The sequence below is a fragment of the Bison bison genome, unplaced genomic scaffold (genome assembly GCF_000754665.1).
Source record: "Bison bison bison isolate TAMUID 2011002044 unplaced genomic scaffold, Bison_UMD1.0 scf7180017860443, whole genome shotgun sequence".
Classification (NCBI taxonomy): Eukaryota; Metazoa; Chordata; class Mammalia; order Artiodactyla; family Bovidae; genus Bison; species Bison bison.
Genome location: NW_011491015.1, coordinates 726,371 through 742,317, shown reverse-complemented (window position 1 = coordinate 742,317; position 15,947 = coordinate 726,371). Strand labels below are relative to the sequence as shown.

At 41.2% G+C, this 15,947-nt stretch overlaps 1 protein-coding gene across 8 annotated transcripts in view; it reads left to right on the top strand.

Moving 5' to 3' along the window:
• Nucleotides 1-15,947, top strand: part of CHD2 (chromodomain helicase DNA binding protein 2) — a 111,614-nt gene that overhangs the window by 63,495 nt on the left and 32,172 nt on the right. For 7 of the 8 annotated variants that reach the window (XR_824549.1, XM_010832154.1, XM_010832152.1 and 4 more), the window contains 7 exons: nt 1,706-1,777; nt 4,864-5,013; nt 5,700-5,848; nt 7,064-7,160; nt 7,574-7,666; nt 11,077-11,247; nt 12,185-12,360. Coding sequence is in view for 7 of the 8 variants with exons in the window: in XM_010832154.1 (XP_010830456.1) it covers nt 1,706-1,777; nt 4,864-5,013; nt 5,700-5,848; nt 7,064-7,160; nt 7,574-7,666; nt 11,077-11,247; nt 12,185-12,360 (908 nt within the window). In the remaining variant the exon portion in view is untranslated. The other variant, XM_010832159.1, reaches the window with a different exon arrangement.

Here is a 15,947-nt window from a genome sequence, read left to right as displayed (position 1 = left end):
CCTCTCTCCCTCCCTCCCTCCTGGGTTGTATGCTTTGCTTGTTAAATTAGCCTCAGGTAGAAAACAAAGAGTTTTCTTGTTTGAAACAAATTGAGATTAAGAGTCCAGGAGGGTCTTAATTTTACTTTTGTAAAATTAAGAGTTTTTGTCTTCATTCATTAATCTCCAGTAAGATTAGGAGAAAAATAAGGAGGAAGAAGGAGTTTCTTTAGCATAATATTTTTCTGCATGTTAGACAATAAAAAAAACAAAAACTTATCTGTTATCTATGTATAGGCATGTGTGCAGTTTATTTGGCCTAATATTATTACATAAGTTTTTTCTTTAGTTTTGGATGAACTAATGAAGTTAGGCTGATATTGAAGATACTTGAAGCTAGTGATTCTAAGAAGACCAAGCTTTAAAACTCAGTGCAGATTGTCTTTCAAAGAACCCTGAAAGGCCTAGTTACATCCATAATACGTGGTGTGGTCTTTCAGCAGCTGTCTTGATACTGTGGTTATTATCAGAAATAGCACAGCAGAAAGAGTCAGTGATCTTTCAGTACATCTGATCCCTGGCTGCTTTCAGGTCTGGCTCATCATTTGGCATCAGTGAAATAAGATGTTACTTTTTTCTCTAGGGAGTGAGTAGTCTGGTGTCTGCTCAGGTTATCATGCCTGTTGCCTTCGCTTAGTGAGAATACTAAAAAGAGGGCATTTGGGTTTTCTGATTTCAAGACTTATCTTTGGGTCAGGGCTGTCAGGTAGACTTGGTAGTCAGAAAGAAGAAGGGGGGTTCCCACGTGTGATTCTGCCTGTGTTCAGGTGGCTCTGGGTTTGGTGGGCAGAGCGCTGAGCTGTGGGTCCTTCCAGATCCCACCCCGCCCCGCCCCGCCACTGATGACTGGCTAGCAGACAACATCTGTCTGGTCGGTTTTGCCCTCTGTAAAATGAGATAGTTTGTCTCAAGTGGTGATTAAGGGGCAGCAATATGAAAATGATTTTAAAGAGTGAGAAATGCTTTATATACAGTGTACAGGTAGTAATTCTTCAGTATCCACATGTTATGGTATCTCTACAGTGACATTGTTTTGGACCTAGAGTTGACATACAGTCTAATGTAAGAATTGTATGTGCTGGGAAATGCCAGAGGCTCTCTTGAGGATACATTTTGGCTGCTTGAATGCTTTAGTTTTTGGAAAAGCTGGGGTATATGACCAGCTGAATGTTTTCAATATTGTGGGGAAATGCCTTCCAAACAAAATTATGTAAAGGATTTTTTGCTGTATATAGCAGTTAACATGAGGGCAGCTTTCAGCCATATTAACTTAGGAGCGTCACTTTTCCGCAGGAGCTAATTGTGAGGTGAGCAGTGGTAGTGTTTTCCTGATTTCTTGAGTACCCACAGATGAAGAATCAGACAAAGCCTCTAAGCACAGCGTGGTTGCCGTCTTTCTCCTTATGTCCTAGCGGCAATTCTCATCCTTGGATGGACCTAGGTGGCCCTCAGAACCAGAAGCTTCTGAGCTTGAGTGTGTAACCAGAGAGCTTGGGGCATGTTGGGTGTGCTGCTCAAGCACAGCCCCTGGACGGCACTTGGCCAGTGTGTTCTGGTTATTTTTACTCAGAGGGTGTTGGAGTGAGGAAGGTTTCAAGTCTTCTGTTCTATTTTGAGTGCAGCTGATTTTCCTACCTTATGATTTTCTCGTGGTTTATTTTTACAGCGTCTGGATGGTTCCATCAAGGGAGAAATCCGAAAACAGGCGCTGGACCACTTCAACGCAGATGGGTCTGAGGTACGGCATGCATGGCTTTGTTACTTGGGCAGTCTGGGCTCTGTATCAAGGGGGAAAGCCTTTCTAGCTGAATGTACTCTGTTTCAGAAACAGTTCACAGAACAGTGTCCTACCTGATAAGAGAAATCACTGATGTAAAAGGTGGCTCTTACCTTGTTTGGTTGTCACCCCCAAAAAGCATATCCATGCTTGTTTCTCTTCCCTGGGCTGAATTAATGGCAGAGTAGCTCTGATATCAACCGAGTGCTCTCTGGTGCTCCCAGATGACAAATTTCTGAGCCTAGAAGAAAAACAAGGCCAGGTTGTGGAGGGCTGACCAATAGGATTAACTTTGACATGTGTGCTAATTCAGAAGGTTCCGACCTGTTCTCTTGGTGACTTGAGTCTTGGAAAGTGTGTTTGTGGTGTCTCAGATTTGCTGGACCTTGGTAGGGATGTGGCTTAACTCCCTTGCTTGGGCTGATAGCAGCATCGGTCCATCTGTTAGGTGTTCAGCTTGAATTTGGCAATATGAAGTATTTTGTTTTTAAGGCTTGTGTGGAAGAGCCCTTAGGACAAGCTAGAAGCCGTGTAACCTTGTAATGTGTGCCTGTCAAGCTGTTAAATACCATGGGATTTGAGAGAAGGAGGGGGAAGAGGTTTAGCGTGGGGGGCTGTAGTGGTATGAGGAGGGGAGGAGGCCAAGGAGAGTGCTGGAGGTGGGACTAAGCAGTCTGTGGAGAGAGCGTGGGAGCCTCTGAAGCCCAGGCGGCTCTTCTGTGTAGAAAGACCGGACTTGACTTTCTGCTTCTCATGAGCTTTAAGCACTGCATCTGTCACTCCAGAGAGTCAGGACTCCTGCCCCTCGAATTGCACACAGGCCCAATTAGACTGTGGTATTCTGGCTTCTTCTCTAGCTTAAAATTTTAGTTTCCTTGGGGAGTTTTAGACACTAATCTCTTCAGAACCAAGGCTCTGAATAGTCAAGGACAAGAGGAATTGAATTATTAAAACTATTGATAACCATCTAATTCCCACTCCTCCTTTCCCTCCTCCGAGTTCCTCACCTATGAACTTTCACATGATTTTGCTCCCCGCTTTGTAACCCTGCGGTGGCGACTTCAGAGTAACAGTCAGCACGCAGCCCTGAGCAAGCGTGCCGTCAGTGTCAGCTGTTGTCATTATTCAGAGTGTGCTGAGGTTGGCTTTTGTGCCCTACTCTAGGTTTAAACTCAGTATGAGTTAGATGTCTTGTACTGCCCTGTGTCAGAAAAAACTAAAGTCAGTTTCTTCACAGTTCTCCACTCAGCCCCTTTCCCTGTGGCTAGAAGGAGAAAATGGTTTCTCTACCATTTTCTGCAAACCCGAGTCTTTCTTAAATTAATTTAAAAATTTATGTACTTTATTACTGGGGGAAAGGATTATATGCACATTTAGAAATTTTGCAAGTTGGTGAAGAGTACCAAGAAGAAAAGCTGTACAAACTCGCTTTCCAGCTTGCTATTCGTATCATTTGGGTCCATTTCATTCATCCCAGAGGAAACCGTTTATTTGTTTATATGTTTGCCCCAGTTGGAATCAGGCTGCATATAGTCCTGTTGTCACATTTCATTCAAAATTGTACTCTAAGCATTTTCTCCGTATCATTTAAAGATTTTAAAAATCATGGTTTCTAATATTTCTCATGCCTATTCCCTCATTTATTTAACCATTTTATTGTTGTCAGATGTTTAGTTAAGAGGATGTGAGCATGTAAAAAAGGTTTTTAGTGCCTTTTGCTGAATCACTTTTTCCAAACAATTTATATTCATACTTTCTAATGTATTAATTTATTTGGTTGTGCCTAGTCTTAGCTGAGGCATGTGGGATCTAGTTCCCTGACCAGGGATTGAACCCAGGCTCCCTGCATTGGGAGCGCGGAGTCTTAGCCACTGGACCACCAGGGAAGTCCCTATATTTATACTTTTATGTATGAATACTTCTATTTTACCTCACCCTTTAGTTTCATAGTTTTTTTAACCTTTACCTATTTGGTAATAGACATAACTAATATCTTAATATACTGCATACTACCTTTGATAAAGAATGCCATTGAAAATAATTTTTTATGATCATTCAGAGCTCAGATGTCGTTTATGTTTTAGATGTCTTATTCTCAAGTGTTTACCTGTGGGCTTCGCTCTAGAGTGTGGAACTGCTGGGTATTTCTACCAAGGATCACAGACTCAGTGCTTCAACACCCCTGGCGATCAGTTCTCTCTTGGAACTGTTTAAAGTTCTTGTGAGACAGCTCTCTCTATTTTTAGCTCTCCGACAGTGTTGGTGAATGGCTGTTATTCAGACTGGGGAGACCCTTTCATTGCATTTATGTGTATGTATTAAGTTCAGCCATCCATCAAAAGATAACTCAGAACTACCAGTGTTTGAGATGCAGATACCACCTTCACGAGATGCAGATGGGCGTGGGCTGCCTGCCCAGTCTCTGTTATGCCGTTGCTGTGGAAGCTGGGATGCATCAGGGCCTGGGTCTTTCCCGTATGCGGCTCTTCAGCTTGTCCTTCCCTGGTTTCCTTGGTGCATGTCCGTGGTGACTGAGGGCCCTGTGCTACCAGTGGCTCCGTCATGTCGCCTGTCAGTACAGTGTTTCTGTATTCCTCAGCAGCCTAATAAATGAATGGACATTTGCTCAATAAAGTTTCCTTGCTTATACGGACTGCCTGCCTTACATGGCATAACTCTCCTTTACCCAGGAAATAAGTGTGTAGACAACGTACTGAAGTGATCTGTTGATAACTAAGTTTGTCTGGTTTCTGTTAACTACTTGTATACTAGCTTTAGTTGGGCAAGACCACTAATTCTTCTGCTCCTATTGCCTTATCCATTTCTACTTGACTCCCTTAGCTCATTGCACCAACTCTTACCTTTTAATCAAATGAAAATTCACTCTGCCATCAAGTCCCTGACATTCTTGTAGCCTCCATAAAGTTTGTCCATCATATCTCACTTTTCTTCGCACCTGCAGGGGTTTCCAGGTGTGAGGGCTTGTTGGACTGTGAGGCTGTTTCTGAGAGGCCACTGCATAAAGTAGTATATTGCATTGTGTACAGGACTTCTGTTTCCTGCTCTCGACAAGGGCTGGTGGCCTGGGAATCAATTTGGCTTCAGCGGACACAGTTGTCATCTTTGACTCTGACTGGAACCCCCAGAACGACTTGCAGGCACAAGCCCGAGCCCACAGAATTGGTCAGAAGAAGCAGGTCAGTGGAGAAGCCTTTGGAAGTGGCTTGAGGGGAGGTCGTTGTCTCTGGGTAGATACCTGTTAATTAGCTCGTAGAGAGACGCTGTCTTTAGGGCTGAGATGAGATGAGCCTGTAGTTATGGACCAGTTCTTTTTCACTGTTTGTAAAGTGTATGACCAGTAACTTTCTGGCTTACTCAAAGGTACATGATGAATAGACTTAGAATTAAAAATTTCTGTTTTTGTATAGAAAAGTTGTGATATTCACATTGTTCAGCACAGTCTACTTCTGTTAACATGGTCAGTGTTAGCGCTGCTGTATGCTGCTCAAGTATGCACTTGTTCCTTCAAGGATGAATTTCAAAGTCTGTTCCAGTATTAGCTACCATTTAAGTTTCATATGTGGTTGGAGATTCAGTTTTGGTAAAACAGATAATTCTTCAGCAGCATTTTTATTGTTAGGTCAAGGCTATAATAATAGTTCTTAGAGGCAATTTTTATTTAAGAATGTAGCATGCTGCCCATAGTAGAAGATATAATATATATTAATGCTTAAGTTGTCTGCTTGGATCAATGACTTACAAGTAGTAAGCCATAGCAGAGAACAGATTTTTTTTTTTTTTAATTTCCCCTCTTGATTTTAGGCAGAAATAACTTTCTATGTGTGTGAACAGGCCATAAGCATAACATTGCCTTTTCCTACAGGTAAATATTTACCGCTTGGTTACAAAGGGGACCGTGGAGGAAGAGATCATAGAACGGGCCAAGAAGAAGATGGTATTGGACCACCTGGTGATTCAGCGCATGGATACCACTGGCAGAACGGTTCTGGAAAACAACTCTGGGAGGTCCAAGTAAGTGCCAGAAAGGTGGGAGAGGTAGCAGACATCAATTTTACATTGTCATTTTGTGTAATTCATTCATTCTTCTCATGAGATGCTCTACAACAGACATTAATCCGTTGATTACCTGGAAAGGACCAAGCCAAAACTGCAAGATGACACTTTGATTTTATTTTGCCTTCCCCATTTCTCCTTCCTCTTTTTTTTTTTTTTTTGGCATACCAGCCCTCTGCGTGTGCCCTCTTGTCTTTGCTGCCCTCCTCTTTTTTCATTTTTTTGGGGGGTACCAGCCCTCCGCATGTGCCCTCTTGTCTTTGCTGCCCTCCTCTTTTTTCATTTTTTTGGGGGGTACCAGCCCTCTGCATGTGCCCTCTTGTCTTTGCTGCCCTCCTCTTTTTTCTTTTTTTTGGGGGTACCAGCCCTCTGCGTGTGCCCTCTTGTCTTTGCTGCCCTCCTCTCCAGCCTCTTGCTTTTGCCTCTGCCTGTCCTGTATGACACAGCAGCAGCAGTGGCAGCTGTGTGCTCGCCCTCAGGCTTCCTGCCTGGCACATATTGCCTTGGACTTTTCAGCAGCGAGGCTGCAGCAGGTTGAGTTGGCAGCCGTTTCTTATTATTGGTAAAAATGTTGGGTGTGGAGATTGCCTTTCCTACTGAAAACAAAAGGGTATGAAAGGAAAATAGTTAAGTTTCAGCTAGCTTTATTTGGAAGCACAACAATTTCTCTTAGAGAGTTTACATTTTGACCAGATTGTTGAGTATCTTCTGTGGCAGTCTTAACAGTTGTGTTACAGGTTAAATCAAATGAGCCCTTTCTAATTAGGTGATGATGATTTTCCACTAAAAAGAAAACTAGGACAGAAAAAGCTTGTTCTTTTATTTTGGACCAGAGAGCAGGTGTTTGAAAATTCTTGGTGAACAATAACTTTCTGAATTAAAGGATGAATAGAGGATTCCCTTCTGTCATGTTGCTAATTACCTTTCTTGCTTACCCATGTAAATATATGAACCAACCAGAAAATAATTGCTGTCTTAGTCTTTTGTTAAGTTTACCACTGCAGACTCATCCTGTGGATTAAAAACCATGAAATATTTGTGAGATCATTTTTCTTGTGGCAGAATTTCTGTTCTCACCAGTAGTTGGACCTCTTTAGGAAGAATATATATTTAGAACTCAGTAGAGGTTATTTGATGTCCCTAAGAGATTACAACTACATTTTACTTCTACAGTTCAAATCCTTTTAATAAAGAAGAGCTGACGGCGATTTTGAAATTTGGAGCAGAGGATCTCTTCAAAGAGCTTGAAGGGGAAGAATCAGAGCCTCAGGTAATTAACAGCAAGGGGAAAGAATGTCTTGATAAGTATCATCTGTGAGAGTCTAAACTTTTCTGGAAGCACATTCTGAGCCTGAGACTTTTCTAAAGAAAGAGTAGTTACTTGCAGAACATAGTTTCTCTTTTTCCTTATATGGCTGAAAGTGCTTACAGAATTGAATGGGAAAGAATGAGAAAATCATGGAGGGTTTTGACTTTGCTGTTTTTTATTCCAATTTTATTTCTTGAAATTTCTGAAGTGTCATCCTATGATTTGTATAAATAGTAGTTTGAAATGTTGGATATAAAACATTATAAAAACTGTGAGTATAAAAGAAAATGGAATCAGAGAAGAGGGTTGGTTTATTTGCACCAGTATTCTCAGTGAATGCTGACCACTGTTGGCTTTTCACCATGTTCTTTTAGGAAATGGATATAGATGAAATTTTGCGCTTGGCTGAAACCAGAGAGAATGAAGTCTCAACAAGTGCAACAGATGAACTTCTGTCACAATTTAAGGTATTAAAATCATTGTCTGAGAAAGTCCTTGGCATTGATTTGTGAACCAATAATAAGTAATGCCTGTCAGTACTTTGTCAGTGCAAGACACTCTGGGCTTTTCTTTTTACCTAACTTAATTCATACCCCTTAAAATCACTCTCCAGAGTTCCAAGTATGGTGTGAATATAGACTGTACAGTCCTTCCCATGGGGGTGACCACCGAAGTAGGCCATCTTGCCCAGAGTCAGTGGACAGAAGAAAAATAGTTGGTGTGAGTAAGGCTGCAAATATGCTGTCAGTGGGACAGGTGGAGAACTAGATAATGTGGAGCTCCGGGAGAGACGTTAATAGAATCATAACAAAGAGAGGTCAGAGGTGTGAAAATAGAAGGTGGCAGTGGGGAGGCTCCTGATGACTTCGTGGCATTAGGGAAGTTGTGGGATGGTTGGTGGTATTTGATAGAAAATTAAATGAGATCAGGACCAAACGCAAAAGCTGGATACCAGATGAGTAGGAGGTGACCGCATTGAGTATAGACTTTATTAAAAAGCTTAGTAAGGAAAACAGTGAAAGTAATTTATAATGATGAAGGGTCAGGCAAGGTAAGGATTTTTAAAGGTGTTACCATGTTTCTAGCTTGAGGAAAGAGCTTGAGAATAGGAAAACACTGGAAGTTCTAAGGAAAGAAGGATAATTGGTTACACATTGCCCAGGAGGAGAGTGGAAGGGATACAATCAAAAGCACAGATGGGAGAACTGGCCTTCGAAAGACAGAAGAAGAATCCACTTTGGAAGGAGAGGGGAGAGAAGATGCAGAAGCTCCAGGTGGTGACCTTACTTACCAGTAAGTGAGGTGTTTACTGAGCAGTGGAGAAGTTTTGGGATGGTGCCATCCAGGGGCCAGGAGTTGCTGGGAGGAACTTGATAGGGACTAGAGCTGAATTTAGAAGGTGGGGCTTCATGTTAGAGCAAGTCAGCAGGATCAAATGACTCTCCAGCATTACTTGAGGTCAGAAAAACTGGATCAGTTGTTCATCCCAAGGTGGAAGATTGGCTTAGGAGGCACAGAAGAGTCATCAAAGTGGCAAAGAGTTGCCCAGATTCAAGTGAGAATGTGGTTGAGTGGATTCATCATTGGTTGGTTCCGAGCATGTTAGAGAAGAGGGTAAGAGGCTACATGGATGATTATGTGTGGTAGACCCACTAGGACTGAGAAGTGTTTGGGAGGAAGCAGTACTTTGTGATGAAGTCCAGGGTTGGCCACAGGTGGAAGTTGTCGCAGTGGAAGAAGAAGAAAGGGGCTGAGTGGATCACAGAGCTCTAGGATCAGAGTTAATGTGTCTTAAGGATGCAGAAGATGGAGGTGAATTGTTAGCATTTCAACTGGATTTCACTTCTGTGACTAATGCTCCCTTCTTAAACAGAAGTAATCTTCATGATGGTGTCCTAGTCAAAATATTATATGATTATTTAGGTCTGAAAAACTTCTGCATATTACAGATTGATCAGAAGCCAGATTATTGGTGATACTTGTCTTTCTATAAGGCCCTTTTGGCCATTATGTTTCAGCATCAGGTTAGGTAGGATTCTGCTTAAATAGGGACTCTATGTCTGGAGTGCGTCACTGAATTGACTTTCTTTTCCTAATAATTCTTTTTTGTTAAGCTAATTTAACTTGTTGGAAACATAACAAACATTTCTTTGAGATATTTATGACTACATGTTTCTTAAGTAATAATAACCAATCCTTAGAAAATTCTTACTATACTGTAAGCACTGTTTTAAGTACATTCTGTATATCAGTCTTTCAGTTTTTACAACAATATTATGTTGGAGTCACTTATCATCATTTACAGATGAGGAAACTGAGATGTAAGGAGGCTAAGTAGATTTCCTAAAGTCACACATGTTTGGAGTTGTTATTACTTCTTAGACAGGGATTCTGGCCTGTAGAGTGCTATTCTACTCTTGGGAAAGTTAAATTCCCAACTGCATGAACCCCTGATGTATCTGTAGTATTGGTATTTGTATCAACTAATACCATTTCAAAGTGAGATCTAAAGTAGTTAAAAACAGTGCTTAACTTGAGAGATCAGTCAGATGATTCATTTTATGGAACAGAAAAATGTTAAATTTAAATCTCAGAAATTACATACCTCTGGTTTTGTCCTGTAATATTAAAATTCTGATTGTGAAGACATGATATCCATGTTGGAAATTAAAGTTAATTTTGCCCGAAAGTTCTGATTTCAGTGTCAGCTCTTAAGTTATTTTGAGGAATGGAACCTCGTAAACCTCTTTAACTTCAGTCCTGACCTGGGGCCTGCCCACCACTGCTCAGAAGTGGCCAGAGTTGGTAGATGTTTCTCTGTAGCCGTAGTCTAAGGCTTTCAAACTCATACATGCAGATGCCTTTCTTTCTGGGATACATATTATGTCTGTATAAATATAATTAAATGTCTGATATCAGGCTTTCCTGATAGCTCAGTTGGTAAAAAATCTTACTACAGTGCAGAAGACTGGGATTTGATCCCTTGGTCAGGAAGATCTCCTGGAGAAGGCAATGGCAATCCACTCCAGTATTTTTGCCTGAAAAATCCCATGGACAGAGGAGTCCATGGGGTCACAAGAGTCAGACATGACTTAGTGACCAGACTACAAAATGAAGTAAATGGAATATTATTCCCAGTTTGCTTGAATTTTTTGCATTTTATGTTTTCGTTTTTATTCCTGAGACTAACGCACTTTTGAGCATGTGAAATTATGAAATACTGTTAGCTTCTGTACTTTTAATAAAAGTGAATCAGGTAACCAGTTGACTAGACAGTAGCTACTGCTTTGAGTTGTGCTTTGTTTCAGATGAGCTCTATTCAGTATCAGCTTACAATGCACAGGCCTGTCAGTCCACATTGGGCTAACATTAGGGGTTCGGATGTGATGATCTATATTTACTTTATTTTTGGCCACACAGCACAGCATGTGGGATCTTAGTTCCCTGACCAGTGATCAAACCTGTGTCCATCCGCTGCAGTCTTGCAGTGGAAGCATGGAGTCCTAACCACTGGGCCACCAGGGAATTCCCTGCAAATATTGTCATCTAAATAAATCTAAAAGTTCTAGTTAATATATTAGAAAATGTGTATGATTTAATAGCACGTCTTTTAATAAAACATAAGACAGCTTGTATATTTTTATCTTTCTTTATTCTTCAGTAAAATTCCTGATGAACTTTAGAACTCGGCGAGTAGATTTTGTTGAGGGGATAAGGGAGAAATTAGTAGAAAACTGATTTTTTTGATTATGTAATATAAGAGTCCTCTTATTCATAGCATTTTAGATTCAAAACACTGCATGAGTTGGTGTTTCAGTAGATGGTGTTTGGGAAATAGTGAAATGTCGGTCAGACAGTGAAGTCCTTTTGTTGTAAGGTTGCCAACTTTGCAACGATGGAGGATGAAGAAGAGCTTGACGAGCGTCCTCACAAGGACTGGGATGAGATCATCCCAGAGGAGCAAAGGAAGAAAGTGGAGGAGGAAGAGCGGCAGAAGGAGCTGGAAGAGATTTACATGTTGCCTCGAATTCGGAGTTCCACTAAAAAGGTGATCAAGTGAGACAAAAGAGACGGATGTGCTTCTGACGTGCAGGGTTCCAGGGCAGAGGTTCGGGAACTTAGCAGAGGGAGGTGGAAGCTTGCACAGGGCCCAGGAGCGTACCTGGGAGACGTTCGATCTCTGCATCTTGGCCCTTTGTGAGATGGCTGGACGTGATTTGAGTTTGACACAAGGCTGCCTTTTGCACCTGAGACTAAAAGTAGTAATTTTAACAGTTGGGCTCTGGTTGGCGAGGCCTTCAGCTTTCAGAGTCAAATGTCTCTTCCTCTGTAAATGCTCGTTCATAGCACTTGGTATAAATACTTAGTAAGAGATTATATAAAGGTGCTTCAGTTACAAAGTGCCATCATAGGCACTATCTAATTTGATTTTTGCAAGAACATAGAAATAGATAAACTCTGTTTTTATTACTCAGTTTGTTGGTGATAGCACACTCAGGTTTGCCTAAGATCCTAGTAAATCAATATTAGCTAATAGTAGTTGTCACTGAGTATGCACAGTGTACCAGGCATAAGTCAGTGCTTTTACAGTAACTGATTCATTTAGTTCATATGAAAACCCTGTATTATAGGTGCTATTATTCCCATTTTACAAATGGAAAACAAAGGCATGGAGAGGTAATTTGCCCAAGGAAATAAACATGAACCTACAATCCAGATATTTTTATTCCAGTGTACTTAATGATGACCAGATGACCAGAGACAGTATGTACTTAATGATGACCAGAGACTGTATGTCTCTGGCAGTGTGAATACACAAGCAGATCTTCTTTCATTGCATGCTATCTGCCTCCTCCTTTCTTAAAGGCAGATTGACTTGCCTGATAAATAGGAAGTTCCGAGCTTTAAGGAGTTAAGATGGGCTGGTCTTAGTCCTTAGATCACTTGGACCTGGCATTTGCTACAGTGTAACTTTGCGTTTTCAGGCTCAGACAAATGACAGTGACTCTGATACTGAGTCCAAGAGACAGGCCCAGAGGTCCTCTGCCTCTGAGAGTGAGACGGATGACTCTGATGACGACAAGAAGCCCAAGCGCAGAGGGCGTCCCCGAAGTGTGCGGAAGGACCTGGTGGAGGGGTTCACAGACGCCGAGATCCGGAGGTTGGTGGAGGCCCCGCTCTCCCTCCCCTCACGTGTGGGTGGGCATGCTGTAAGCCTCAGGTGATGCGTCCCTGACCTGGGGGACAGGGCGGAGGGCAGCAGGGAGACGAGTCGTGCCCAAGACCCCGGGATGATTCTGCCTTCTCCAGGCTTTTCCTCAGTTGAGCTCTTTGTTTACTTCTTGTTCTCTGCTCTGAACATTTCATGATGAAGAAAGTCCAGCCACGAGGAAAGAGGCTGTTGGAGGTCACCTTGGGCTGGAACTTTTTTTTGTTTTTATTGAAGAATTTGAGTACATACATGCATGCATATTTAACAGTGTATATAGAAGAAATGGTATAATATAAAAAAGCAGTACAGATAACCCCAGTTTACTTTCTGTTAGTGTTAATACTGGTATCAGTTTGGTTTACTAATACACACATGTTGTTATACACAGCATATTGTTCGGCAGCTTGCTTATTGTCACGTTCAGCCAGTTTTAGGTATCTTTCTATTTCAGTACTTATTACACATTTGTTGGTATCTGATTGAATCCCTCTGCCCTCCAGAAAAATCTAAAATTGTTGCATTGACACCATTTCCCCCTAGTTTCTGTTATCTTTTTAAACAGGTGAAGAAAGTAGAAACTGTGAAGATAGCTAGCTTTATGATCTAATCCATATTATTAATTTAACTGTATCATGTGGTCCTTTTAAGTCAGTATTTGAAACCATGAGGTCGTTGTTTCCCACTAAATGTTATACCTGTTCTGTTCTTCTTTCTTTATTATGGAAAAACGTAAATACATACAAGCATTGATAAGACATCAGCAGCCTTCCCCTGGGCATCGTCTTAACCCTTGCGAATCGGTAGTCCATCTTGTATGTGGCCCTGCTTCTGCCGCCCCTGCCCCGAGTGTCACACAGAGAATGCTGTGTGTTGTGCTATGGCTAAGTGGGAGGTGCCAGAGGTGTTCACTAGGCCTGCTTGGTTTACTGCTTTTCAGGTCTTCTGTGTTCTCTGATTGTCCTATGCATTATTGGAAATGGGTGTTGACATCTCTATTGTTGCTGTATTATTTATTTCCTCTATTTTGTCAGTTACTGCGTCCCATATTTTGGGGCTCTGCTGTTAGGTGTGTATACTTGATGATGTGTTGTGTTGATGGACTGGCCCTTTTCTCGTTATAAAATGTCCTTTGTCTCCAGCAGCAGTTTATGTCTGAAAGTTTATATCTTGGTTCAGTACTCATGTAGATACTCTAACTCTTTCGATATTGTATGTGTGGTATCTTTTCCCTTTTTTATTGCAATCTATTTGTGTCTTTGAATCTAACTTGCAACTCTTACAGGCTGTATTTAGATGATTTTTTAAAATTCATTCTATTGGTTTCTTTGTTTTGATTGAAGTCTTTAAATCATTTACATTTAATGCAATTACTGATAAAATAGAATTTATGTCTGCATTTTTGTTTGTTTTTTATGTCTTGTATCTTTTTTGTTTTGTTATTTCCCCCATTACTGCCTTCTTCTGTATTGCATGATTTTTAGTATACTATTTTAGTTTTCTTGTTTCTTTTACATTTTAAAAATTATTTTCTTAGTGGTTTCCCTGGAGATTATAATTAATATTTTAACTTAGAACAATTTAGTTTGGACTAGTATCAACTTAATTTCAGTGGTATTCTAAAACTTAACTCCAATTTAGGTACATTCCTTCTCCCTTTTTGTGCTTTTATTGTCAGGTTTAAAATCATTCAGTTCAGTTCAGTCGCTCAGTCGTATCCAACTCTTTGCGACCCCTTGAATTGCAGCACGCCAGGCCTTCCTGTCCATCACCAGCTCCTGGAGTTTACTCAAACTCACGTCCATCGAGTCGGTGATGCCATCCAGCCATCTCATCCTCTGTCGTCCCCTTCTGCCCCCAATCCCTCCCAGCATCAGAGTCTTTTCCAGTGAGTCAACTCTTCGCATGAGGTGGCCAAAGTACTGGAGTTTCAGCTTTAGCATCATTCCCTCTAAAGAAATCCCAGGGCTGATCTCCTTCAGAATGAAGTAAAAAATTACTGAAAAAAATACGTATACACTGTTTTTTACTTACTCAGGTATCCTCCTGAGGCTCTTGTTTATTCATGTGGATTTGAGTTATTTCATGTGTTTTCATTTCTGCCCCAAGTACTCTATTTTAGTATTTCTTTTAGGGCAGGTCTGCAGCAACAAGTTGTGTCTTGATTTATTGGGGAATGTCAATTTCTCCTTTGTTTTTGAAGGATAGTCTTTATTCTTTTTCTCTTTAACATCGGATAGTCTCAGTTGATTTACCTTTTCACTGATGTTTTTCTTCTGTCAGTTCACATCTACTCCTGTGATTTTTTTCATCTTATGTATTGTACTTTTCAACTCCAGTTTATATGTGACTCCTTTATATAATTTCCATCTCTGCTAGTATTTTCCATTTAGTGATACATCATTCTCAAATTTTCATTAAATTCTTCAGACATGGATTCCTTTAGTTCTTGTATATATTTACAATAGTTGATTAAATCCTTTGTCTATTAAGTTCAACTTTTGGATTTCCTAGAGACTATTTCCATTGAAAACTGCCTTCTTCCCCTGTATATGGATTATACTCTCTTGTTTCCTATAACTTTTTGTTGAAAACTGGACATTTTAAGTGGTACAGTGTGGCTAGTCTGGACATCAGAATCCCCCTGCCAGCCAGTTTTTTGTGTTTGCTGTTCATTGTTGTCATTGTTTGCTTACTTAGTAACTTTTCTGGACTAGTTCTGTGAAGTCTCTGCTCATTTAGCTTAGAGCTCAGCTAATGATTGGGCAGAGGCTTTCTTAAGCACCTTAAGTCTACCAAACAGTAAATCTCCAGCCTTTGCTGAAGGACTCCTTGTGAATGCTGAGGCATGTGTTCAGTGCTCTTGCAGGCAGTTTACGACTTTGCCTTATCCTTCAGCTCGTGTTTGTGTGGAGCCTGAGGACTGGTCAGAGGTGAGAGATGAACGGCTTCTCGTGTCTTTGCTGTGCCTGCACACAGCCCTACACATGTGCAGCCTTCTAGATTCCCGGGAATATGTCTGAGCTTTTCAAAGACGCCTGTGAACATCTTCTCACCTGTGAACACCCCAGTTTTTCCATAGAAGTTCTTGATCAGCTTATTCATCCCCAGCTTATAATGCTGCTTCAGGCAGCCATGGTGTTAAACCTTTGTCTCTAATTAATTTTTGACTGATGAACTATGGACAGTGTCTTCACAAAGACCCAAGTCAAATGAAGACAAGCCTGAGAATGGAGTTTCTCAGGGTGCCATCGGTCAGGCCAGATAGCACTGTGCTCTGGGGAAGAAGCTTCTGTGGAGCTCCAGGCCCATTCTGCTCCCTGTAATGGCTGCTGTGTTGCTGTTTGCCGGCTGCTGTAGCTAGAAAAGGGGTTTTCAAGGCAGTCTTGGTGCTGGGGAGAGGGCACGGGAAATAGAGCAAGTCAAAATGGCAGAGAGCTCACCATTCATACTGAGATTCAGCTATTTTCTTGAATATATGCTTATAAGTTAGCTGCAAGCCTTCGATTAATTTCCAGCATTCCAACAAAGTTGACTTG